Below are 27,009 nucleotides of genomic sequence, written 5' to 3'. Positions count from 1 at the left end.
AAAATATATTGTGTTTACTCCATCTATGTTTAGCCGTGTTTCTAATATTGCGGAATGCCTACGAAGTGCTGCCAACACTGAGTTTAAACAAAAGTGGCGGAGGAAGCGTTGAATTTACGTAGAGCCGATGCCGTGCTCGTAGTCACCGTGTAGTTTATATCTGTGTAATCATAAAAGAACTCAAAAAGCTATCAAAATGGTAAGTGGCCGATGTCGTTGCTGAATCTTAAGAAAGTTTGCCTATAACTTCATTTTTGTTGCTGTTTGGTTAATGGGTGCTGTAGCCGGCGAATTCTGACGCCTGAATTTTTTCAGAGGATGCTGCTGATGTCTTATGCTTCTATTCATTTTAGACGATCAGCAAGAACAACAAGATGTTACAGCACATCAACTACAGGATGCGCGTAATTCTTCAGGATAGCCGCATCTTCATTGGCACGTTCAAAGCATTCGACAAACATATGAACCTCATCCTCGGCGACTGTGAAGAATTTCGCAAAGTTAAAGGAAAGAACCAAGCCAGACATGGAGATCGTGAAGAGAAACGAGTACTGGGCCTTGTACTGCTTCGAGGCGAGAATATTGTGTCATTGACCGTCGAGGGACCTCCGCCACCTGAGGTTTGTTTTGATCTGTGTAAATGCATTGCGCAATATTCTGCTTGTGCTTAAGTGCACGTAAGCTGGTTTCGCCTATGCATTTTCCAAATTTTGTCTCTCAGTGTGCTGCAAGTGATTTTCCCGGTTTTTTTTTTCGTTTTTTCTCTTCGTGAAATAGTGTTCAGCATTATGTCGTTAAGTAATGCGTTCACGTCTGTTAATGTAGCAGGAATAGGGGTCCCCAGGTGAAAATTTGCAACCGGGAATGCAACTGGTTCCAGTTCAACTGGTTTATGGAACAATTCCCAGTTGGTCAGACCACACCAGAACAGGTTACAGTTCCTATTGCAACTGGCATCAATTGTCCAATAGGAATAGTGAACCATGGCCAGCAGGAACCACAGATAAACATTTACATACAAATGGGATTCAAGCTGGCCATAGCTTGAATGCTTTTTGTGGTTGCCATCGCATGTCGCAAAGAACCAGCCGGTTCAGTGAACTTTATGCAGCCAAAGTAGCTTGGTGTTGAAACTTGACATTTATTGGAACACTTGCAGCTTGTGTTTAGCGATGAAACATCTTGAATGCTCCCTTGAAGACCTGGCACACGTTTACACATTTCGTAGCTCTTGCACATCACCATCTGAAAGAAATATTTATATGCATTCAGTAAAAAAAGCCATCACTACTTTATACAAGCAATGCTACTTCTACATCATACAGATACTGGTGTATCAGTAGTTTTGATACACATAATACAGCGTGACCTGATGTAAAGCCAAAACTACCCTTGAGCAGAAGCTATCGGCTGCATAAAGAGTATGCAATGACAAATAACTCCTGCTTAGCACTAACTACGGCTTTTAGTATGAGTAGATCACGACACAACTGACCACTGAGATAGCAGTGTTATATATCAAAAACCTCGCAAGGTACATTTTTCTGGTCAAGTATTCAGAAGTCTCAGATCCTATTTCATGTGCCCTTGTATGTGGTCAACGTTTTGTGCAATTTGAATGCCTACGTAATACAGTAGCGAACAAGTTTCATTATGAGCACGGCTTGATTGAATGTGCCTGTAACAGTGGGCGTAGCTGCATGTACACACAAATGTCCATTGTCATGTTAACGACTGAAGCGAAAATCTTGCACCGAAATCTTTTTATTTCTGATCATGTTTTATCCGAAGCTCATGCTTCTGAATTCTGCATCACTAACTCTATCAGCAGAGTTTGTGCTCTAATCTTTCCTAATAAAAAAATTTCAGACGTATAACGTATAAGCTGTCTCATGTTTTGTAGCTCTTGTACATCGTCTAATCTTTATGCCTACATATGGCTCTATTATTCCAGAGTTTTTTTTAAATTTTGTTGCCTTAATATAGCCTCCATATGGAACAAGTTTGGGAATATGCACTTGCAGTGCAAGCACGCCCTGTATGCGTTTGTTACACGTTAGGCAGAGCTACAGATGCCCGCTAGTATACGCTTCATACTTCTATGTGCTATTCAATGCACAAGTCTTGCACGACACTGGTTCATATTGACATGTGTACTCGTTTTTTTCTTTTCTCGGTAACTGCACTCACTTCCTAGCAACTTAAATATATCCTTATGCAAAAAAGAAGTGAGGCGTGCAGACAGGACACAAGAATAGAGAAGTGGACAACACGAACATTTTTGCCTAATGAATCCTTACCAACTAGCTCAGCTTTCTCTTCTTTTTTGCATAATGAATCCTTACCAACTAGCTCAGCTTTCCCTTCTTTTTTGCATAATGAATCCTTACCAACCAGCTCAGCTTTCTGTCGTTCACTTCTTTTTTGCATAATGAATCCTTACCAACTAGCTCAGCTTTCTGTCGTTCTTCAATATATCGCTTAGCGCAAGACGCGCCTGCGTGATTGTAACTTACTCGAAAGTTATCATTGGTTCTGTTTGTTGTGTATATATGTTCTCGTCGAACCTAGAGTAATCAGACTGTATGTGCGGCATGAATTGTGTAGTACTTTCTGGAAGTAATGCGGGCACCATCGATTACGCTTGAACCTTCGGCAAGTGATGTTAAAAAGAATGACGCGTTTGACTTGCAGATAATGGGGCTCAAAAACAAGCACCAAACTCGCAAACATTGATGTGTACAAACGTCGATCACGTAGTAGAACACTTGATTCAATGACACTGTGCTGCAGTATTGACACCTTTGTGATAAAGAACCACTTGCACTCGAAACATAACTAAGCTAAATATATAATCACCTCCAAATGGCAGAATCAAGACCAGGGAAAACTACACACGTCAATCCATACACGATGTGTCCACGAAACCATTTCGCGTGCGAATGCATTCGCACGCGAAATCCGAAGGTTGTGGGTTCGGTTCCCACCTGCGGAAAGTTGTTTTTTCATCCACTTTAATTTCCATTAATTTATCCTTTCTTTATTTCATTTATTAAGCACAAGTAATTTCCCCTATGTTGTCCTTGGTGTCAGTGTTTGTTGCCTTCTTATGATATGACTATATATATATATATATATATATATATATATATATATATATATATATATATATATATATATATATATATATATCACACAACACACACACGTTTTACTGCATAAAAGTGATCAATAGGTGTTTTTATTTTCTTTCATAACCCTAAATTTGGCCAGAGGGCGCTGCAACTACGAAAAGCTCCGCTCCACTACACTAAACATATAAGTAAAACGTGAAAATGGCCCGCCACTCCACTTTGGCTTAGCGGGGCAACTCTGAGCGAAGTGTACTGTAAAGATGCTCAACTAAAACACACTAATATGGCTGCCGAACTACATCGTCACCTTTCTACAGTTTCGTATTTGTGATGTAGTTTCTCGCTGTTACTAAAAATTACGCTGTTTATGTGAGGTAACAATTATATTTTACTTTTATCTGACATAATTTAAATTTGTTATATTAATATTTGAGCTGATCATGGCAAGATACGCAACCAATGTTTTTTTTTAACAAAATGGCAGTTGTTATGGTTCTTACACCGTGTGGTAGAGTGTCCTAGACTAGCCATGAACATGTAGTTCACTCTATATAGTAAGTGTGCATTATGTCGCTCTATGCGCTGCAGACCATTTTCTTTTCTTTTTTGTTGTAGGGAAGTAATCGCTGTGCTGCAAACACCAGTTGTTTCCATCAAATACCATACAGCTCACTAGCGCTTAGCTAGACGACATTAGCAGAACAAAGTTCGTGCAACATTACCTTAACACCGCGGTATCGGTCAGGCACGCAGCGGTAACGTCATGAGACGAACCAGTGCCTCATTGGACAACTAAAGCATATGTACGTGTCAAGGCAATGTGCTCCGCATTTGTGCAACAGGATCCTGCATTATTCAGTTATCCATATAAATCAATCTTGTGTCGGATAAAACCCATCTCTAATGTCGCACTCATTGCAGCATTATATCACTTCACTCAACTTTTTTATGTTATCAGTTGTACGAGTACTTGTCACGATATTACTTAGATCCCAACTACTACCAGTTGCTACTATACAACTGTTCAAAGTTCCTGTTGGAATCCAAATGGAACCATTTGCTACCAGTACAACTGGAGATGGTTCCAGTTGGATCCCGACTGGAACCAGTTGCTGTCCAGTTGGCTTGTAACTGGAACCAGTTGCATCCCAGTTGGTCCCAGTCAATGCCAGTTGGAACCAGTTGCATTCCAGTTAAATATTTTCACCTGGGCTAGAGACGTATAAAAAGCCTCGTGAAGCCGATTTCGGTTTGTACAGCTCTCTACTTTATGCAAGGTACGTTAGGTTCAGCTGCATTTTTTTATGTGCTGGCCATAGCAATAGCTTTAGCTACCTGCGTTCTGCAAAGGCGAAAGGACTTCAAAGTGGCGGCTGTGGCTGTCGTGTGCAGGGAGTGAATGCCTTGTAGATGGCAGCTACTGTTTGTATGCAGGAGGGTCTGCCGCGTGTGCCTATTCCTGGTGCTGCCCCTGGCCCTGGCATTGGACGCGCTGCTGGAAGAGGTATTCCAGCGGCACCTGTTGGAGCTGCACCCGCTGGTATGCAAAACACCTGTATCATATGGATGTTTTGCTTTGAAGGAAGTGCATGGCTAGGTGGCTAAAGAAGCTTTCCACTCTTGATGTTGATTTGTTAGCATTGCTAGTGAAAGTGTTAGTACACATCCTTTGTGGTGCTGTCACTGGTGGTCTGTTTGATTTCGGCTCACATTTAGTGCAGACGTAGCATTTTGCAGTCGGTTCAATTTAATACCAAATTTGTGAGCATAACATGCCTGTAAAGTGTACAGTAAAGCTGGAGTGTGTGTCTGTGGCTATGCCACTAAAAAAATCTCAATTTTGATGTGTAAAGATGGCAGTGATGGCTGTGATAGGGCAGGCCATCACCTTCACATTTATTTAGGGGGATCGAAGGGTGAGCAGCTGGGTGGGACGGCTGTGGCATCCAGCTTGGCCAAGAGCGAGAACATTCTTGTTAGTGGTTCATGAGCTAGGCTACGAGGATCCATGCTGGTGATTTTAACTCATAATGATGATGGATGGTAATGACACCACAGATGCAACAGAATGATGGTGCCATCTGTTGCCACTATGCTGGAATGTGCCTTTCTACTGTAGCAACAGTTAAATCCTTCATCTATAGCTCTCTGCTTTCTGTTCCTTTGCTTATGCACGTAGCTTAAGCCTACATTGAACACTAGGTTATGCCATTAGAGGCAAATAAAAACCGAAGCCGCTGTCTGCCACAAATGACATAGTACATGGGTCTGATGGGTGATCTGATATGAGTACCTCTTATGCAATTGCAGCATGAAGTCATTCCATCTGTAAGACCTCTGCAGATGGGTGGTGTTCTTGCTGTAGTGCTTGACAACTTATCTGTAGTTGGATACAACTTCAGAAAAAAGGGGGCGTTTACTCCTCCGAGGCGGATGCACACGTGCATCCACCAATTGGTGCACACTCTGGACCGACGTCATGGGCTGGACAGCCAGTGACCCTGCCGTCGAAGAAGATGGCCGCTTGGGCTTCGAACTGGGCCAAGTCGCGTCAGCTGTGTGCGTCAACCCCTCGTCACAGTGAATTCCCAAACTATTTGTAATTGTCTATCATGCCGGAAATATTACTGGGAGCTTACGATGCCGCATTTGTGCCGCGTGTGTTTATTCTAAGCTGTGGTCCGGCAAAGAAACATTGCAGCGAGCATCGCTCTTGCTGCGCTACACTTTGCCTGAAAACAGGATCCCGCGGCGACCGCTGCAAACACACATCCTGCGTGTTTGTCCCATGTTTTTTTTTTTTTTATTTCGCTCCCGAGTGATGTTACGACGAGAAAAGTTTGCCAAAGTCTGGTGCCTACTGTCAGCGGCGGGTGTGTTTGTGTACTGTGTTGCTGCATTCTCAGGAGAAATGCGTGCATGAAACAAACCTACGAGTGTCTCAACAGAAAATATTTGCAAAAGAAGCCTCCAGTGCAAAGATTTGTCGCCATCAACTTAGCGTGAACGATCGTTGTCAGCAGTGAGATGGCCGAGCGTCTAACGGCGGTGTTTGAGCATTGTGTAGCACCGTCGGTTGATTGCTTTCCACCAGTGCTCACCACGTGCGCGAGCTGTAGAATGCACGCTGTGGCACAGTCACGCATAAGTTATGTTGCCAGTGCTCGATATGGTTTCCCACAACACAGCTTCGCGCTGCTTTTCGATCCTCGTGATATGTTGCAATTAAAAATTCCGAAGACAGTGTTAAGAGACCGGTAAAAAAAGCATACGAGAAGGTAGGCACAGCAGCTCGTGAACCCACTCCTATAATACTTCTACCCTCTACCCGTTTGTAAATGTATGTTTTCTTGCGTTTGTCTAATTTTTTTTATTTCCCACATTTCTTTATATTTGAGATTTTCTTAGTTTTCGCGTTTGTGTGTGAATACGTGCCTGCTTCCATGCGTGTTTGCGCTTACGCCTATTTCTGTCCTTTTATTTTATGTTAGCATTTGTTTTTGCTAGTTTTCTTTCAGCAAAGTGTTTTTACACATTTTCATTAACCAATCTCATTCAAAGCACTAACTCCTGTAGACTGCAGGGCTAGCCTCTTCCATATCATTAAAACCTTTCTCACTGGTCTACCTCATCTTCTCAATCTGCCTACTCGCTGTGTTTTCTGCCCTCGCTTCTTGTGTTGTTGCTGCAATGTGATTAACCAACTTGCTCAAAACAAATTTTGATTGCCTATGAAAACAGAAAGGTTGACAGATACATTTTCTTAAAAGCGTCATGTGGGTTGCACAGTAACTTTGCCCCTTACCTCTGTTCATGTTTATGCATCAGTGCATGTGGCAGCTCGCCAGAAGTGCACATGAAAGGCTGCGTATTCTGAAACACCTTGCTATGCTGGTGCATTTTTCATGCTTTCAGTCTCAGTAAACAGACAGTTTCGCTGCCCATCACATATGATGGGCAAGCGTGCCCTCAACTACTGCTATGAATGGCTACCCGAATGAGTATGTTGGGCCTCACTAAGCTAATGATGCTTGATAATTGTTCTCTTATTCGCATTACTTGCCTGGGCCAGATAACCAAGATAAACAATGCCACCACAGGAATGTGCTTTTTCATGCATGCTGTCAACAGTGGCTGCCATTTTCGCGTTGATTGCTGCCGTTTCACCAACAGTGGTGATGACATGACAGCGCTTTGACGTGCAGACTGCGAATGGTGCCTTTCAAGCATGCCCTCGACTACTGCTATGAATGGCTACCCGAATGAGTATTTTGGGCCTCACTAAGCTAATGATGCTTGATAATTGTTCTCTTATTCACATTACTTGCCTTGGCCAGATAACCAAAATAAACAATGCAAACACATGAATGTGCTTTGGCATGCAGGCTGCTAGGAGTGGCTGTCAATTTCACATTCACTACTGCTTTTTTGTGTGAAGCTGGATAGTGGCTGCCCGAACGAGCATTTTGGGCCCAGATATTTATTCAGAGTTAATAATTGTATTTGCAATCAGATTTTCCAGCATTTCAGCACGTTTCCATGCCAATACTTATATTGAGCACGATCTGTGCAGGACGTTGCTTTTTCAGAATTGAGCTTCCATTAGAAGGAATATCTCGCCAAATGAATGGCTTATTTATGTGAGAGGTCACGGGAGAATGCTTTTCGCCTCAGTGCTCCCTTCAGTGGATAGTCGGCGTTCGTGTTGTCCACTTCTCTACTCTTGTGTCCTGTCTGCACGCCTCACTTCTTTTTTGCATAAGGAGAATGCTTGGTTGCTGCGAACCCACTGGCAAAATTTGGATAGCCCTAATAAGGGCTCGAGCATATAGGTGGCGGCGCTTCTGCACCATGGTGTCTGTCCACACGATCAACTGAGTGTGTCCCGTCGTCATCCATGTCTCGTCCAGGAAAAAGATCTTTCGGCCTTCCGCCAGGTAGCGCTCCACGTCACGAAGGTAGCGATTCCGCTATTCAACAATGTCATCCCGGTCGATAAGCAGCGAATTGCGGCTTTTCTTCTCGTGCTTGAATCCGATCTCGACAAGCAGACGACGCACAGTACACCACTTCAGTGATGGGAGATCCATACGCTTCGAGAACTCGTTATCTTCTCAACCGTCGGTATCTCGTTGCGGCGAAAGAAATCGTACACACATGACCTCAGCGCGCACAATGTGAAGCTGTCATACTTCGTGCTGCGTCTTCTTTTCTCCGCATTTCAGGGGCGCTTTCGCGAGGGCGTCGACAGTTTGCCACTTGAAATATGTGATGCTTTGTCCTCCCTCCTCACCTTGAACACTGTGCTTTCGCTGACATAGAGCATCTCGGCGACAAACTTGATCGAGGCCTCCACGCTGTGCTCAAGCTCCCTGTTACACCAATACGTGTAGCAGTGTAGGATGATGTTGCGGGAATCGCGGTTCAGGATGTGGCCACTCTTGTTCTTGTCGAGGTTCTTTGGTGGTGTGGACATCGAGGCAACACATGGCTCCTACGGCAACAACGGATTGCATTCCGATGTCGCTCGGCTTTAACTCAGGAAGAGGACCTTAGTGTTGAAACAATGAACGACAATCTTATGGGCATCATTAATCCTTTCGCTGTCACGGACGTACCGGTACGTCATCGCGCTTCCCCCCACGGTGTCACTGACCTACCGGTACGTTCTCTATCGTGCGTTCAAAATTTCGCGCCAGAGCGCAAAGCTGGCGCTCCTGGATTGGCCACGCTATCTGTTGACTCTTTCTACAGGTTCGTATATTCGCCCCGACCCGTGTTACTCCGTGTATTGAAGAGTACGGCGTGAGTGCCACTCCCCACTTTCTCTTTGCTGAGTGGCGCGGTGGCTCCGTGTTCGCTGTATCATGCGTCGCGCGCGTGTGGTTATGGGTTCAAGGGTTGTTCTGCCATCTCCGCTGGTTTGAAGGTTTTTATTTTGCTTCTGTTGGTGTGCCTGGTACGGCACGTCAAGTTCAGGTGCACGTGCCGTTGCCTCTCCGAAAAGAGTGACTCGTTGCTGCTTTTGCTCTCTCGCTGCACCCTCGCTTCCGACTTGCAGCAGTAAATGTAAAGCCCTTCGAACTTTGTTTAGCCTTTTTCCATCTCCCTCTGTCATCTTGATCACGCAACGTCCCGTTTATCTCCGTTGTGCGGGCGACTGAAAGCGCATCCTCCCTGCGCGTGGTTACTTTCGGATGGCTCAGCGCGCGGGACCTTCGTCTGCTCATTGGAGCGGTGGCTCAATTCCGATTCAGAATACGAGCCGAGCTCGGATTCGGACTCTGACAGAGTCGCATGCGAGGAAGAGGGTTCCGCATCGTCAGATTCGGATGTTGAAGGGATTTTATAGCCAGGCTGGTGATGATGATGATGTTTACTAACAACAGCTGCAGGACACTGAAATGTGTATATTGCATTACTATGTTACTTGTACACCAATCATAATCACAAATAAATGGCTATGTTCATTCCCTGTTATGCTCGATCCCTGAAACCAAGCCGACACTGGGGGTTGTCAGGATTGGGGGCTCAATCCCATCGTCCGTGGTCCTTTGCCAAGATTGGAGTACGGCATGAATTCGGAGGTAGCTGGCCCATGCCGTCGTCCAACTTATTTACGCTGAGATCGTTGATGAAGTGAAGAACTGCTTCTCATCGAGAACGAGGAAAGGGTTTATTTACAGAAATTAAATCAGTCTAACATGACTGCTTGAGAAAAAGAGTATTAGTCCAACAGGACTGCATGAGAGAAGTGACTCAGTCTAACATGACTGCTCAAGAGAAGTGTCCTCAGCATTCGCACAACCACAGTTTTTATACACTCGATGCGCCGGTCCTACGACGCGGCGACTGTTCGTTTACTCATCACCAACTCGCCGCTGCTCTGCAGACCAGTTTACGTACACAAAGGCAACCGCGCTCTGTACACAGAGGCAACCGCGCGGGGTGCCGTTCCGGGAAACTATCGGCGCCGATCGAGGGTCGCTCGTTGTTCCGTGCTAGGCCGAAGCGTGAGACGCTCCAAAATACGTCGTCCCCACGGCAGCTTGTCCATGCGTGTCAAATCAGCTCCGCGTTGGGGAACTCCGGAATCAATGTTCACACACCGAACTAGTTCCGTCACAATGTCGAAGGGGCTGGAGTAAGGCGGCGGATTCCAGCGCAAAGGCCGCTTCTTTGAACGCCTCCCAGCGAACGGCTGCTGGTCAGGGGGGGATTGATGTCTTGGCTCGCAGCGACCACTTGTGCATTGATGTCACCGCCCCAAAACATCCAACAAGGACAGGCAACTGCAAAATGAACCCCACAACACGGCTCTGCGCCGAGATGACGTACATTGGCTCTCACTTTAGACTCGCTAGGCTTCAAAAAAAAAACAACAACATAAGTGCAGAAACAAAAAAAAAATGCTACATTTCACTATGCCAATTTCTGAAACAAATTCCTGCTGACAAATTCAGCAATTATTGGAGGGAATTCTGCCAAATGAGAGGGGATTTTCTTCGCCCAAAGAAAAGCTAACACTAGTAACCTTAAAATTTAGGCGGGACCCTCAAACGCAGAATTCAAATTAGCCTGCTCAAACCATCCGCATTGCTATGCAACTTTCCCTTCTTATATCTAACGGAGAAGTTGTACTCTTGGAGAGTGAGGCTCCATCGGAGCAAGCGGCCGTTTTTGTGTGACATTTGATTGAGCCACGTCAGAGGACAGTGGTCGGTCTCGAAGATGAACTTCGCTCCGTACAAGTAACACGACAACTTCTGGGCGGCCCAAACCAAACAAGCGCATTCCTTCTCTGAAGCGCTGTAGGCTTCCTCTCTTACATTTAGTTTACGGCTGGCGTAGAGGATAGGATGCTCCTCGTTATCGTCGCCGACCTGACTAAGTACCACGCCCATACCTCTGTCGCTTGCGTCGCATTGAACTATGAATTCCTTTGTGTAGTCTGGCGCACGAAGCACAGGGCGAGAAACCAATAGCGTTTTCAAACTTTGGAAAGCGTTCTCTTTGTCCTTATCCCAGTGTACGTTACTCGGTGCTCCCTTTCGGAGGGCGTCTGTTAATGGACTTGCCAATTGCGAGTAATTCAGAATGTACCGTTGATAGTACCCCACAAGTCCCAAAAATGAACGAAGGTCCGTTTTCGGGCGCGGCTGAGAAAATTCTCCAATCGTAGCTATTTTCAGCTCAGCCGGCCGTCTCATGTCCTGACCGACAACATAGCCCAGATAAGTAACCTGCGAACAACCAAACCTACACTTTTCCGCTTTCATCGTTAAGTCGACTTTAAACGTACGAAGCCTCGCATTCTTGTCGTAATAGAATTTGGCGTTCCTTTGAGCTATTTCCATGTTCTTTCCGACTAGTTCTCGGGTTGCGCTTAGCCGTTCCAGTAAATTTAGCACGTATTCAACCACGGTTGGACTCTCCCCTCTTTCCTCCCACATCTCTCTTAACATTCTCAGTGGAGACCGGAGTGTCCTCCCATACACTAGTTCTGCTGGTGAGAACCCTGTCGCCTCATGTGGAACCGTTCGCAAAGCAAACAAAGTTGCCGGCAGACAGTTCTCCCAGTCCTCCTGGTGCTCGTAACAGAGCGCACGCAAAACTCGCTAAAGCACCGAATGCCACCTCTCTACACTGTTTGACTGAGGGTGATAGACAGAACTGTGTATTAACTTTACCCCGCACTTTTGCAAGAATGTGGAAGTCAGTGCGCTCGTGAATACTGACCCTTGATCTGCCTGAATTTCGGCTGGAAACCCAACTCGTGCAAACACTGTCAAAAGCGCGTCTACTACTTCAGTGGAGCTGAGCTCTTTCAAAGGGATTGCTTCTGGAAACTTGGTAGCCGGACACAGCATGGTAAACAAGTACCTGTAGCCTGATTTTGTTTTTGGAAGAGGCCCTACCGTGTCTATTACAAGTCGTCTGAAAGGCTCTGTTATTAAGGGCACTACCTTCAGTGGAGCTATCCAAGTCTCTCCTGGTTTACCAGAACGCTGGCAGGCGTCGCATGATCTTACAAAGTTTTCTACATCTTTGAAACAGCCAGGCCAGTAGTATTCCATAAGCAATCTTTCCTTTGATTTGTTTATGCCTAGGTGGCCGGACCACCCATTTCCATGACAAAGACTCAAAAGGTCCTCCCTATACTTAGTAGGTATGACTAACTGATCTAAAATCCTACCCTTTCGATCTCTGTAATGCCGATACAACAATCCTCCTCTCTCATGTATCGTTACGTTGCGCCTAGCAATGCCTTCTTTAGCTGTGTCACGTAATTTAGCTAAGCTCTCATCATTCTTTTGCTCAGCTGCCAGTGACTCTCTATCCACGCGTAAGAGTTGATCAAAGTTCTTTGAGGCCGGTGATAACGACCCTGTCTCGCTTGTGAGCGCGTCTGCTTGCTCTTCCTGCAGGCTAGAACTCTGACACTCTAGTGCTACGCTCTCATTGAGCTGGTCAACTGGCAGGCTCTCCTCAACTGTTCTTTTGTCCCTCGGGCCTAGCTCGGATTCGGGTATTGAAGCTATCCCCTTTTCTGCTTCAGCTGGAGGAGCTTGAGCATTTTCAGCCGAAAGCGCCGCGATCTTACGAGCGTGGCCTCGGGTCAATGCCTGTACTATGCCCTCTCCCAGTTTGAGCCCTCTGTCACGCAGTAACTGATTCGAGCGATTCGAAAAGATGTAGGGATACTGCAGTGACAAAAATTTGGAAACTGCAGCCTCAGTCTCTAGCTCCCCGAATGGTCCACTGATTTTGACTTTGGCCATGGGCAGACACACGCTGTGTTCTTCTACAACCTGTTTTATCCATGCTACTTCTCCGGTGAAGTCATCTACCATCACGTAAGACGGATGGACAATGTCCAGCGTGGCGGCACTGTCTCTTAGCACTCGGCATGGTTTTCCGTTAACTTGCAGGTCGTGGAGATATGGACTTAAAAGTTCCATATTCTCATCTTTTTCCTCCACGTAGGAAAAAACTACGCTAGACTTCTCGCAGTTTACAGCTATATGTCCCAGTTTGTGGCATTTGTAACAGCGAATTGGTCTAACAGATTCGAATTTTCTTTTCTGTTCTTTTTGTGCGGTTTCTCCGTTAAGTTTCTCCTCGCTCTTTTCTGCGGGCTTTTCCGCCATGTCTACAGGCTCGGATCGTCTAGTTTGCGCACCCTTTTTGAACGGAAATGGTTTCCGCGGTCCATTTCGACCGTCCCAGTTTCCCTCCTCGGCGTTCAACTTTCTACGGGTTGCGTACTCTTCGGCTAATTCAGCCGCCCTTTCCACAGTGTTTACATTACCTCTGTCTTGCACCCACAGTTTCACAGCTTGGGGGATGGTTTTGTAAAACTGCTCTAGACACATGCATTCAATGATCATGTCTCTGCTGTCGTACGCTTCCGCGGTTTTAAGCCACTCGACTAGGTTGGCCTTTAAGCTATACGCAAACTCCGGATAGCCCTCGCTATCTTTCTTGCCTGTGCTCCTAAACCTTTGCCGAAAAGCTTCGGCTGAAAGGCGGTATTTCTTCAGGAGACTAGCCTTAACTTTTGCATAATCATATGCATCCTGCACACTCAATCTGGCGATTACTTCCGCCGCCTCACACGGCAACATAGACAGCAACCGCTGTGGCCATGTACTCGGGCCGAAGTTCATCTTCTCGCAAGTCCTTTCAAAATTGCTTAGGAACAAGCCTATGTCGGTCCCGACCTCAAATGGCTTTAATAGCCTGTCCATGCGGTACGATTCTGCCTCACTTGATCGACCCAGAGCGCCTTCACTTCCTTGAGGCAACTCCAAACGTTTGCTTTCAAGTTCAAGTTGCATTTTCCTTAACTGAAACTCGCGATCTTTATCGCGTTCCTCTCTCTCTCGGTTTTCTCTGTCCCGTTCTTCTCTTTCTTTTTCCCGTTTCTCTCTCTTTTTGAGAAGTTCCAATCCCATTTCAATATCTTGCTCACTGGCCTGATTGGAAATTAGCACCAATAATTCCGATTTGAGCATTTCCTTGCGTACATCTAGGCCCAGTTCCTCACCAACAATCAACAACTCGTCTCTCAGCAGTGTCCTTAACTCCATGACTGCTGCTTTACTGCCTTGATTCTGCTCTCTAAATCTAGCTAGGAAAACACAACCTAGCTAACACACAACAATCTAGCTTCCCTACTGTTCTAAACAGAACAACCACAAAATGAAGCCTAGAGAGTCAAAGCAAAAACCAAGCACTCACCGCAGATACAGCACCATGTCGCAAAGTCCATCTCACCGCTGTCAGCCAGTTGTCAGGATTGGGGGCTCAATCCCATCGTCCGTGGTCCTTTGCCAAGATTGGAGTACGGCATGAATTCGGAGGTAGCTGGCCCATGCCGTCGTCCAACTTATTTACGCTGAGATCGTTGATGAAGTGAAGAACTGCTTCTCATCGAGAACGAGGAAAGGGTTTATTTACAGAAATTAAATCAGTCTAACATGACTGCTTGAGAAAAAGAGTATTAGTCCAACAGGACTGCATGAGAGAAGTGACTCAGTCTAACATGACTGCTCAAGAGAAGTGTCCTCAGCATTCGCACAACCACAGTTTTTATACACTCGATGCGCCGGTCCTACGACGCGGCGACTGTTCGTTTACTCATCACCAACTCGCCGCTGCTCTGCAGACCAGTTTACGTACACAAAGGCAACCGCGCTCTGTACACAGAGGCAACCGCGCGGGGTGCCGTTCCGGGAAACTATCGGCGCCGATCGAGGGTCGCTCGTTGTTCCGTGCTAGGCCGAAGCGTGAGACGCTCCAAAATACGTCGTCCCCACGGCAGCTTGTCCATGCGTGTCAAATCAGCTCCGCGTTGGGGAACTCCGGAATCATTGTTCACACACCGAACTAGTTCCGTCACAATGTCGAAGGGGCTGGAGTAAGGCGGCGGATTCCAGCGCAAAGGCCGCTTCTTTGAACGCCTCCCAGCTGCAGCGACGGAGAGGGAGAGGTGCGCGTCGTGTCGCCCTGTCGTAACTGTGTGGCAATCTTGCTTAGCGGCTCACCATTCTTAACAGGGTGCGTCACGGCCAGAAAGGTCCAACAGCGAAAGGGTTAAGGAGTGTGCAATGGAAGTCGGAAGCAACTCCGTTAGGCAGGATACCAGTAAACTATCACAGGAGACGAAAGATCTGATCAAGAAACGCCAATGTATGAAAGCCTCTAACCCTATAGCTAGAATAGAACTGGCAGAACTTTCGAAGTTAATCAACAAGCGTAAGACAGCTGACATCAGGAAGTATAATATGGATAGAATTGAACATGCTCTCAGGAACGGAGGAAGTCTAAAAACAGTGAAGAAGAAACTAGGAATTGGCAAAAATCAGATGTATGCGTTAAGAGACAAAGCCGGCAATATCATAACTAATATGGATGAGATAGTTCAAGTGGCTGAGGAGTTCTATAGAGATTTATACAGTACCAGTGGCACCCACGACGATAATGGAAGAGAAAGTAGTCTAGAGGAATTCGAAATCCCAAAGGTAACGCCGGAAGAAGTAAAGAAAGCCTTAGGAGACATGCAAAGGGGGAAGGCAGCTGGGGAGGATCAGGTAACAGCAGATTTGTTGAAGGATGGTGGGCAGATTGTTCTAGAGAAACTGGCCACCCTGTATACGCAATGCCTCATGACCTCGAGCGTACCGGAATCTTGGAAGAACGCTAACATAATCCTAATCCATAAGAAAGGGGACGCCAAAGACTTGAAAAATTATAGACCGATCAGCTTACTGTCCGTTGCCTACAAACTATTCACTAAGGTAATCGCAAATAGAATCAGGAACACCTTAGATTTCTGTCAACCAAAGGACCAGGCAGGATTTCGTAAAGGCTACTCAACAATAGATCATATTCACACTATCAATCAGGTGATAGAGAAATGTGCGGAATATAACCAACCCTTATATATAGCTTTCATTGATTACGAGAAAGCGTTTGATTCTGTCGAAACCTCAGCAGTCATGGAGGCATTACGGAATCAGGGTGTAGACGAACCGTATGTAAAAATACTGAAAGACATCTATAGCGGCTCCACAGCCACCTTAGTCCTCCATTAAGCAAGCAACAAAATCCCAATAAAGAAAGGCGTCAGGCAGGAAGATACGATATCTCCAATGCTATTCACAGCGTGTTTACAGGAGGTATTCAGAAACCTGGATTGGGAAGAATTAGGGATAAAAGTTAATGGAGAATACCTTAGTAACTTGCGATTCGCTGATGATATTGCCTTGCTTAGTAACTCAGGGGACCAATTGCAATGCATGCTCACTGACCTGGAGAGGCAAAGCAGAAGAGTGGGTTTAAAAATTAATCTGCAGAAAACTAAAGTAATGTTTAACAGTCTCGGAAGAGAACAGCAATTTACAATAGGCAGCGAGGCACTGGAAGTTGTAAGGGAATACATCTACTTAGGGCAGGTAGTGACGGCAGATCCGGATCATGAGACAGAAATAATCAGAAGAATAAGAATGGGCTGGGGTGCGTTTGGCAGGCATTCTCAGATCATGAACAGCAGGTTGCCGTTATCCCTCAAGAGGAAAGTGTATAATAGCTGCGTCTTACCAGTACTCACCTACGGGGCAGAAACCTGGCGGCTTACGAAAAGGATTCTACTCAAATTGAGGACGACGCAACGAGCTATGGAAAGAAGAATGATAGGTGTAACGTTAAGGGATAAGAAAAGAGCAGATTGGGTGAGGGAACAAACGCGAGTTAATGACATCTTAGTTGAAATCAAGAAAAAGAAATGGGCATGGGCAGGACATGTAATGAGGAGGGAGGATAACCGATGGTCATTAAGGGTTACGGACTGGATCCCAAGGGAAGGGAAGCGCAGCAGGGGGCGGCAGAAAGTTAGGTGGGCGGATGAGATTAAGAAGTTTGCAGGGACGGCATGGCCACAATTAGTACATGACCGGGGTTGTTGGAGAAGTATGGGAGAGGCCTTTGCCCTGCAGTGGGCATAACCAGGCTGATGATGATGATGATATCGCCTCGCTGGGCTCCATGTCGGAAAACTCTCATGGAATGCCTTGCGCGAACTGGCGAGATTGCAGGCTCGCAAAAAAAAAAAAGGAAGAGAAGGCGAAAATTTGTGAAAACACAAAACCAAGAAATATAAATTTTATGCTATTTAACACCAAGAGTATTTATTTAAAACGATGAATGAAGCATTTTTGTACCTTTCCTGCCTCGAGTATTCACGCCCCAGGCTTGTAATGGTTGCGATAAATGCATTGTTTTATATAAGTACTTGTTCAATAGCAACTGATTCATTTTAAGCTCGGAAAACGAGTAGTAGATACACCGTGTCCATGTAAACAAGTGCAAAAGCCATGCAGAGCTGCTCTTTCTATTTTTGTCACTTGCAATGAAGCTAAAAAGCAGACGATGGGCAGTGTTGTGGAAGGCACAGGGTTATTTTTTTGTCGCAATCCGGCATGTGCTGTAGCACATGAGAGCTCTGCTAAACCAGTCATCAAAATACAAGTCTTCGTTTATACCGAAAATTGCGCGTTTCAGAAGCACGATTTTTTGAGCGGGATTATTTTAGTCGCGGAGGCAATCGGCTGTCTCGCTTCGGTCATCTGGGCAGGGCCTCCCCTTTTTTCTTAAGTTGTATCCGACTATAGTCTTGGGGAATAGTACTGAGGTATGCTATGACATACGGTTCCAAAAACATTTACCATAAAAACTCTCATTGATACAAACCCCCATATAGTACGAGGGGATACTTTTGGTACGCGAAAATGAAAAAAAAAAAAGTTTTATCCGCGAATAATACGAGTTAGGAAAATGTTTTTTTAAATTGCACTCCGCCCTTCAATCGCTGTCTTCTTCAGCTGCGCTCTCTTCGGATAGTTCTTTGTCGGACACATCTTCCTAGAGGTACTCATCCTCTGTGCCATGGAGTGCGTTCGAGATGCTGCATTTCTTGAATTCGCAACGCACAGGGTCCTCTGGTATGCTGGCCCATGCGTCCACAATCCACTTGCGGTGCGTGCCTGCCGAAGCCCGCTTCAGTCGCCCGGTCGGAGTCACTGCAGGCTCACCTGAGCGCATCCAATCTGCGTAACACCGCTTGACCACATCCTTGAATGACTTGTTCATGCAAACATCTAAAGGCTGCAGCTGAGGCGACATCCCACCTGATATAACGACAAGTTCGGTGCCGGATTCGCGCAACAGCCTCTTCACTGAGTCGGCCAAATGGCAACGAAATGCATCCAGCACAAGGATGGATGGGAACGACAACAGTGCGCCAGGCCCTCTACACCAGATGGATTTTATCCAGTGGAACACAAGATTCTCGTTCATCCAGCCTTTCTCATGGCGTCTCACGACCACATTTTTTGGCAGCTCCTCACCTTAAGGCACTGTCTTGCGCTTGAAAACGACATAGGGTGGGAGCTTGCGTCCGTCTGCCGTGCATGACAACATGACGGTAACCCGCATTTTCTCGTTGCCATTGGACTGGACATGAACTTGTTAGGAGCCCTTTTCGTGCACGGTGAGGGGCGATGGCATGTCCAGATAAATCGGCGTTTGGTCAGCATTGCCGATTTGCCCTAGTTGGAAGTTCTTGGACTTGCGCAGCGAGATAACATGGCGCTGGAAAGCCACAAGCAGCTCTTTGAAGAATTCGGGCAGCTTTCGTGAAATCGAAGTTCGGCGGCATAAGGAAAATCCAGTACGGCACATGTTGCGATAAATCCAGTGCTTGCTCGCTTTGAAGGCAGAGCTCGGTAGCCCTTTTTCTCTCACAAGCTCCTTAGCTTTTGCCTGCATAAGCTTCACGCTCGCAGCTAGATGCGCGGCTCGCTGTTGGTGATAAACACCGTGAGGGCAAGTTCGATTTCCGGGAATGTCAGACTCTTTGGGTCGCGAAAGCTTCTTCGCGTTCCGCTGCATGCAAAAAGGGCTTCCTTCTGTCGACGCCATCCGCGAATTAATCCCTCGTTGACGCGAAACTGCCTCCAGGCGGCACTGTTGCCGATGTCATGTGGATCTAAAATAACCTTTCTGTTGAAAGCAGCCGAGTGCTATTTTTGTGGTCCGGACATCTTGGCCCTTCAATGTGGAATAAAAAATATGCACTTTGCGAAGCGTGGTTTGCATGTGTGCTGCCAAGGTGCGCACTCAACAATAAAGAAACCAAGCAGTAGCCATGCAGTAATAACGAAACCAAAACTTCTAGCCCAAACTTCTGACTGGAATTTCTCTACGGATCCGCATATAGTACGAGGTGAAAATTTGGGACGCTACTAATAGGAAAAAAAACCTCGTACTATACGTGGGTTTTCATGGTGCAAAACATAATTTTCCCCAAACACCAAATTCTCGGTTGGTATAACGCAATACTTTTGCAATCTGTTTTTATTCCAAATCCGTCATTAGCCTTCCGTAATAGTTCAAAATGGCCGAGGCCCTGCCAATATGGGCTGGGCCCAAGCAATTCTGATCTATCACAGAGGATTAATCAGATAATTTGGAATAAAAACATAGTCTACTACACACTACTCTATATATATACTAGCCTACTCTTCCGGGGTGTCGGAAAGCGGAGTCTGAGAGAAACGTTTTTCCCTAGCATACAGGCAGCACATCCCCCTTCATCCTGTATGGTACTCGGCCCAGAACCGCTCTTTGACACCAACGCAGTCCTAGGTTTCCTGAAAGATGTTGTATTACGTGTTATTAGCCCCACACATTCGTAGCGTCTCCTCTTCAGAGGATGCCGCTGTGATAGCTGTTTCGTATAGCACATGCCTCTAGTCCCTTGTGTTTCAAGGGCTCTAGCGAGGCAGTAGTGCTCCAGTTAATTTTACCATCTAACATATTTTCTATATTGCATCATTCTTTCATGACATGTTCTATGTGCAATAAAATCCATCATTTGTCATCGACATAATCGTATTACAGATAGATTTTACGTACTCTAGAGCGACTATGTTTAAGGCCCCTTTACAGTCGCGTCACATAAACCTCATAGAACTCATAACTACATTGCAAACTCATCACCACGGACCTGACGCTCTTTGGCCATACTTGTCCCTTGCGCCAATAAACACCATACATTCATTCATTCATTACTCTCAATGCCTAATAATGCACTCATCCATTGCATAGAAGTGGAGGGATGCTGCACTGTCATGGTATTCCCTCCTGACCTTATACCATAACTTCTCTCCCCCCCCCCTCCCCATATTTTCCATAGGGCTGTTGCTTTTCAAATTTCCTTGAGAAGGGTGCGTTAGCTGCCGTGTTTCGTTTTCGATAGTGCAACTTGTTCATTGGGCACAAACATGACACCAATAGTCTACCTTGCAGTATTTCTACTAAATATGCAATTTGTGTTGCTTTCACTAGGTCTCCAGGGTCCGGTGCGTGGTGTTGGTGGGCCTTCAGCCCAAGTGATGGCCCCTCAAGCAGGGCGCGGTGGTGCTCCCCTGCCACCAGGAGCTGTGGGCGTGTCTGCCCCTCCACAAGTGCGCCCGCCTGCTGCCATAGGCATGCGAGGGCCTCCTGGCATGATGGGCGGACCTCCTGGCATGATGGGGCGGGGCATGCCTCCACCACCGCCAGGTGGGATACCTATGGCTGGCCGGCCTCCCATGGGGCCTCCTCCCCCGGGCATGCGTGGCCCTCCTCCTCCAGGCTTGATGCGGGCAGGTGAGTTTGCACAAGGGAACTTTTTGTAGTCTGGTCTTATTTTTACACCATATGTGACCTGGTACCGCAATAGCGGCACCCATTACAGCTGAAGAGTTACTCTGAAAATCTTCAGCCCTTAATGTGCACAGTCATTGTGGTAAACCAGAATATTACTACAACAAGGCTGATGGGGCATTCAATATGTTTTATTGCCTAGCTTCATAGTTGTGATTATAACTGAGACGTCATGTGGCACAGAAAAGATTTTATTTCCAGTGATCTGCCATATTGCTCTACTTGTGCATCCTGCCAGGCGGCAGTGTAATGCAGGGAGGGTATTCTGTATGAGTCCACCTAGTGGACTGTCCATTTCGGCCGCTGCTGAGCTGATTGGCTATGGCCGCTCGTCTCCTCCTAACTCGTACAGCTGCATCCAGTCGGCAACGGCGGAAATGGAGAGTCCACTAGGTGGACTCTTACAGAATACCCTCCCTCTTCTTACACTTTGTAAAGAGAGAAATACTGACGTCAGCGACATGCATGTGCTGTGTGGCAACACCTTCAGTATGATTATGCGAGAAACTTATGAGTACTCCTGATACTCGGCTTTTTAGGTCATAGCTGGGGGTGAATTTGATCATTGCTAAGGGTGCAGTTAGCCAAGTAGTCGCAAACGGATGTACCCTGGTTATGCCCCTGGAGCATTTTCATAATACTGTTGTTAAACGGGCACATGATTGCAATCGAATGAATGAATGAAAAACTTTATTCATCCCTCCCTAAAGGTAAGGGGGTAACGGGATAGAGGGTGGAACTACAGTGGAACCCCGTTCATACGTTTCTCACAGCACCGGGGGGGGGGGGACGTAACAGCCAGGAAAACGCAACAGTGAGGAAAGCTCCGAAAATGAATGAAAAAAGTGCAGCTTCAACTATAGACAATTTATTTCCACAAAGTGTGCTGAGGATATTAAGAAAGTCCAGAATGGTGGCTTGCCGTTTCTTTCGCTCGCTAGAAATCACCACACGTTATTAATAGCCTGGAAGGCTGCATTGCTGTCAGCGTCGCTGTGAGGTGCGACGTACCTGCGGAGGAGGTCCAGAGCCGCGAAGGCTTCTCCAACGCTAGGATTTGGCAACTCCCCGGCATCATGCGGCTCGTGCTCCTCGTCGTCACCGCGCCACGGCAATGGCAACGGACGAAGGAATATCCGCGGGAAATTTTGCCCTCTTTGGCGTAATCATGCTAACTTGCTAACGATTGTTTAGTATTGCTGCGGAGCGCGCGCGTCCGAGCAGCCCGGTTGCGCGCAGCTCGACGTGGGAGAAATGTAAACAAGAGAGGAGAGCTGGTCCGATATGCAGAGCAACACCACGAGCAACGCCAACTTCCGGTTTCACTTTAGCTTCACAAAGAGGGACGTCAGGGCCTCTCCTGAGTTTTCTTCCTCCGTGAGTCGACCCGTCCAACAACCATGCAGTGACCATAATCGCAGTGATGATAGTGAGAGCATTTTTCACGAATGGCCACTTGATGGCTGCCTCTCGAACTGGCATGTGGCTTGCAGCCAGTTCCATAGCCAAGCCTGGCCAAGCCCCGCCAAAACTCGTCAAAAGCCAAAATGGCGGTTGGAGCGCGTTGCCTACTTTCGCCCAGGCGGGTTCGCGGTGCTAAGTTGCGACGTATCATGCGGGAACGTTTTCACAGCTACTATGTAACTGCGGGGTTCCTTATACATTGGATCCTATGGAAGCTATGCCGGGACCGAATGAAAACGACGTAGCAGCCAGGAAAACGCAGCAGTGAGGAACGTAACAGCGGGGTTCTACTGTACTTGAAGTAGGCCTCCTCTTTCCTCTCAGCCCACTCCAGAATGGCCTCCTGAAGGTTGGGCCTCGAGCTGCTTTGGGAGACGCAGAATTTACAATAGAGAGAAAGGTACATGGAGGGAAGAATGCAGTGGAAGAGATAAGGGGAGGGAAAGCTGCGAGTCTGCAGTTCTCGCCACAGAACTTCATACCTGTGCAGGTATTTGCGCATGAGTGACTGAAAGGTTAAACTGTCTGGTTGGTTGTGTGTGCAGATGTCGTAGGTAATAAGCCGATCCTGTGCTGTAAACGGTGCCTCTTCCGTAGCAAGGTCCGACACATCTAATGCCTGTGCCCGGACTGTAATTCCTCGGGCACTGGCATGCCATGAGCTGCCTTGTTTCCAGCAAGGCCCGCATGTGCGGGAGTACAGATTAATGCTACAGTTTGACGTAAAGGATGGGCCAGAAGGAGGAAAAAGGTTGGTTTGGAGACCTCGCCTGCTCCGAAGTTATGTATGGCTGTTTCGGAGCTGCTAACGATAACTGATAAATTTGGGATTGTGAGGGCCAATGCTATGGCCGCCTCCATCCCCGAGGAACAGCCAGGAATGAGGCGGCCGCAGCGACCTGGCCGTGAGAGTTAAATGACTGATATTGCATAATGATTTTGGAGAGCCTTTGCTCGCTGCCTACTGCACTGTTTGCAGTGAACAGGGCGCATGTTTTTAGGAATAGGGGGATGTAGAGGTTCTCAAGCATGCCATGCGGAATGGTGTATTTAGTCTTGATGATGGGTGCCAGAGTAATAGAGTTCGTAGAACATGTTGACTTGTTGCGGTGTTAGAAATTCTGCTATACTGGAATGCGAGATGGGCTTCTGTGAATTCAGTAAGTGTGTTGAAGGTGTCAGTAAGCATGAGCCTTTTAATGGAGGTCCGTTAAATGACTTTAATCTTTGACAATAATCTTTAAAGATTATTGAATTCTGAAATATTGTGAGATTCTCGAACTGTGAAAATAGTGCAGTCTGCTACCATTAAATGCTGCTCGAGACAGCAAATCAGCTGCATGTGGCACTTGAATAATTTTTGAGACATCTATATCTACTTCAGGAATTTCACTGCTCATGCAACCTATTCATGCCAAGTCAGTCATGGTGTCAAAATTCACTTGCAGGCCCTCCTCCTCCTGGCATGAGACCACCACCAAGGCAGTAAAGGCAGATGCTTGCTCTGTTCTCGATGTGAGATGTATATATTCATTACTTTCCCCCACATACCCCCCTCCCCCCACACCACTTTTTTTAAACACAAATAAAGGTTTTCTGGCATTGGAGTTCAAATGTCCTTCATTGACATGTAATTGTCCATCTGTTGTGCATGCGTATTTCTAGCTGGCAATCGTGAAAGTATGGCTGTTGCAAACTGGATCCAGCATTGCACGAGCTGTGTTCTGGGTAGAACTGTCCACATGCTCGGTGCACGTTAAGCACTCTGCCTTCTTGGCCATTTTGATAGCATAGAGCTTTGCGACACAAGCAGCAAAGCAAAGGTCCATTTTCTCAAGAAATACATATTGTACTACGTTGTGTAGACAAATGGGTAGAGTTGCAACCCACTGCTTATACGATACCAGCTATGCTGTGTTAAGCACTTCAATACTTTGTACTAGCTACTTAATTGCCATTTTGCTGTTTACAAACAGCCACCTCAAGAACCTCCAGTTCAGTGAAATAAAGTGGGAAAGAAAGGCAACGTGGCAAAGCAGAAGTGCACCTATTTTCAATAGTGTTTCTCTGCAGCTAATTACAAATAAAAATGCATATTGTAAGCAAACTTATATCTGACCGTGAGGTACAATACAAATTTCTCATTTGAAAACTTAAGGGGTGTCTCTTTTGTGAGCCAACTTGAAAACAAAGTACCGAAAGTTTCTTGATGTTACACTGCAGTCAAGGTGCGTGCAAAACCAATAGAAAAAGTAGCTAGTATTTGGTTCCTGATCAGGAATTCCCTAGAAATTGTTTCCCCTTCAGTGCGGCTGCTACCAGAATATTTTGTAATTGTTGCTGGAAAGCCTTCAATGTATGCATATAACACTGCTTTGACAAATCGAAACCAACAAAAGAGGTGGTGTATGCACATCTGCTGAGAGTTCTGCAACACCTCCAATAGTGTGCTTTCAGTGAACGAGACTCCAGCTCTGCAGCTACGTGCCAGCTATGACGAATGGGGTAGCAAACGAAGCTGCCCAAGGTTATCGTACGTCAAAGCAAGTACAAACTAATTTTTACTCTTGTATGGGCTGCACTGATGGAACTCTGGCCCAAATTTATGAAAAAAAGAAAGCTGTGGTCCTTGCACAAAAATAAATGTACTTTTGCCCTGGTTCCAGAGGCTGATAGGTAATCACAAATCCTCGTTCTCTTCCCGGGCTATAAGCTTTACCTATTGAACATTAGAACCAGACTTAGTACTGCCCTCTTCCTCAGCACTAACTGGTATTTCACTCTGCTTCCGGCACAGTACAAAAGCCCTACAATGTTCTTTGACATTTGAACTACGGAAGGCTGCTGCGTATACTGCGCACAAGCAGAAAGTGGCAGATGGAGACCAAAGAATGCCACTAGTACTTAGTAGAGTGACTGGAGGAATGTCAATTGAGCTTAACTGGGTGCTGCCTTCAATGGCTGCCATGAATGAGCTTGCAGGAGTTTGTTGACCTAGCTCCCCTATGAAGCCAGAGCTCTTCATTATCTGTGCTACTTGTGTAAGCTAAACGCACACTTCCTGGTTTGTTTTTATATTTTCTTTTTCGTGCCACACATGCCATTCACAAGTAGTCAAATGATAGCCTCCACTAACAGCAAAATTGTGCAGCAATTTTAGCTGTGTGGAACAGCTAGCTAACTGTCCAAAAGGCAGCCAATGATTTCTTATGCGAGCAACCTTCCAACACCAATTCAAGGCATGCCTGCAAGGGTGATTTTTGTGGTCAAATGCACAGTGATTGCTGTGGGCAAACCAACTCTGGCATACGAGTCAAGAAATGAGCCAATTGTGTTTGTTCATTATGGTTTAGCTTGGACAGCACATTGTGATGGAAATGGACATCCGAGCAGGTATACCTGGCATCAAACCAGTGATCATACGCTTTTGAGTCTTTTCTAAGCATGATGCAATGGTCATTTGCATATAGGTGAACAGACGATACTTGTATTGGACACTGGAAAACATTTGACGATTTTCTGTCTGATTTACCTTGTTCGCCACACTAGTGATTGTGACATGGTGCCAGCAGTGTTGGTTCAAATGCTCTGCAGTGATAACAGAGTGTTGCCAATTGATGGCAAGCGTCTGCTACTGCATGGAAGTTTCCCCGAGAGAGCCTCCTAGCATTGCCCAGAAACTTCCCGTAGTAGTTATTCAGCGGTAGTACTTTCAAAAGTTTTTTGGAAGTACCAGGGGGCTCTTCTCAGCATCATGACAGAGAGTGACCCCCCGATATTCTCAATTTATTCTCAACTCTGAACTCTTTCGCTACTCTAACCAGTTGAGCGCAGTGCTGCCCCTCAGCTGAAAAATTCGCTCTGCTGATAGAGTTTACGAAAATAAATAATGGAGGTAACTTTAGCACTGTGATCGTTTAGCCACCATGGGAATGATTAGTACATGCATTTGTCTGATATTTGAGCTTGTGGCTTCACACGTTCTTGTGACTTTGTTTTGTTAGATATGGCGCCGTTTCCTGAGGCTACTTCAAGTTCCCCCAAACCACTTCGAATCGCAGCACAGCTAATTGAGGAATGCAGAAGCAGGAAAGCACATTCCAGAGGAGCGCACGAGCCAACAAGTTCACGTGCCAACAAGGTCGTACGCCGCCGGGATTAGAAGAGGTCCTCGGACAATAGAGCCCAATCGTCCCCCTTCGCCTTTGAAGAAGACATTTGCTACCGCTGCGCGGCCGTAGCACCGGGAGCAGGTGGGTCCTAGGACAATGGAGCATGAGCATCCCCCCTCCCCTTCTCCTCCTTGGAAGAAGCGCATTGCCAGTCTGCGAGGCAAGATCGCAGGGGGATCAAGTGATCAAGAGAGGAGGACCAAGCGCCGACTCTCTTCGCCGGGTATGACACCATCGCACGGGCGCCTACCATTGGCTGAAAGTGGTGTCATCTGAGCGGACTCTCCCATTGGTCGAACATGACACGACTTCCAGTGCTCGAAGGGTTTATAAGAAGCCTTCCAGAGAGATCTGAGCATTCTAGAGGATTCCCTGATTCACCTCTCTCGAACTTCTTGCCGCGGGCCGCAGCGTCCGAGTTGCTGCCGGCCCGTAATGACTGTACGACGGTTCATTGACGTCTCACC

At 46.5% G+C, this 27,009-nt stretch overlaps 1 protein-coding gene across 1 annotated transcript; it reads left to right on the top strand.

Moving 5' to 3' along the window:
* Positions 1 to 55: 55 nt before the first annotated feature.
* Positions 56 to 23,977, top strand: SmB (small ribonucleoprotein particle protein SmB). Its single transcript, XM_065443049.1, has 5 exons — positions 56 to 199; positions 354 to 620; positions 4,569 to 4,674; positions 20,547 to 20,849; positions 23,819 to 23,977. The coding sequence occupies exons 1-5, from the start codon at positions 197 to 199 to the stop codon at positions 23,857 to 23,859; spliced, it is 720 nt and encodes a 239-aa protein (XP_065299121.1). The 5' UTR covers positions 56 to 196; the 3' UTR covers positions 23,860 to 23,977.
* Positions 23,978 to 27,009: the final 3,032 nt, after the last annotated feature.

The sequence above is a fragment of the Dermacentor albipictus genome, chromosome 1 (genome assembly GCF_038994185.2).
Source record: "Dermacentor albipictus isolate Rhodes 1998 colony chromosome 1, USDA_Dalb.pri_finalv2, whole genome shotgun sequence".
Lineage (NCBI taxonomy): Eukaryota > Metazoa > Arthropoda > Arachnida > Ixodida > Ixodidae > Dermacentor > Dermacentor albipictus.
Note: the sequence above shows the minus strand (reverse complement) of the source record. Positions and strands in the feature narration are given on the sequence as shown.

Bases quoted from the DNA above. Each gene is read 5' to 3' on its own strand.
- SmB (XM_065443049.1), top strand. The intron at 621-4,568 runs GTTTGTTTTGAT...GTTTGTATGCAG, and splicing joins AGGGACCTCCGCCACCTGAG to GAGGGTCTGCCGCGTGTGCC. The intron at 4,675-20,546 runs GTATGCAAAACA...TGCTTTCACTAG, and splicing joins TGTTGGAGCTGCACCCGCTG to GTCTCCAGGGTCCGGTGCGT.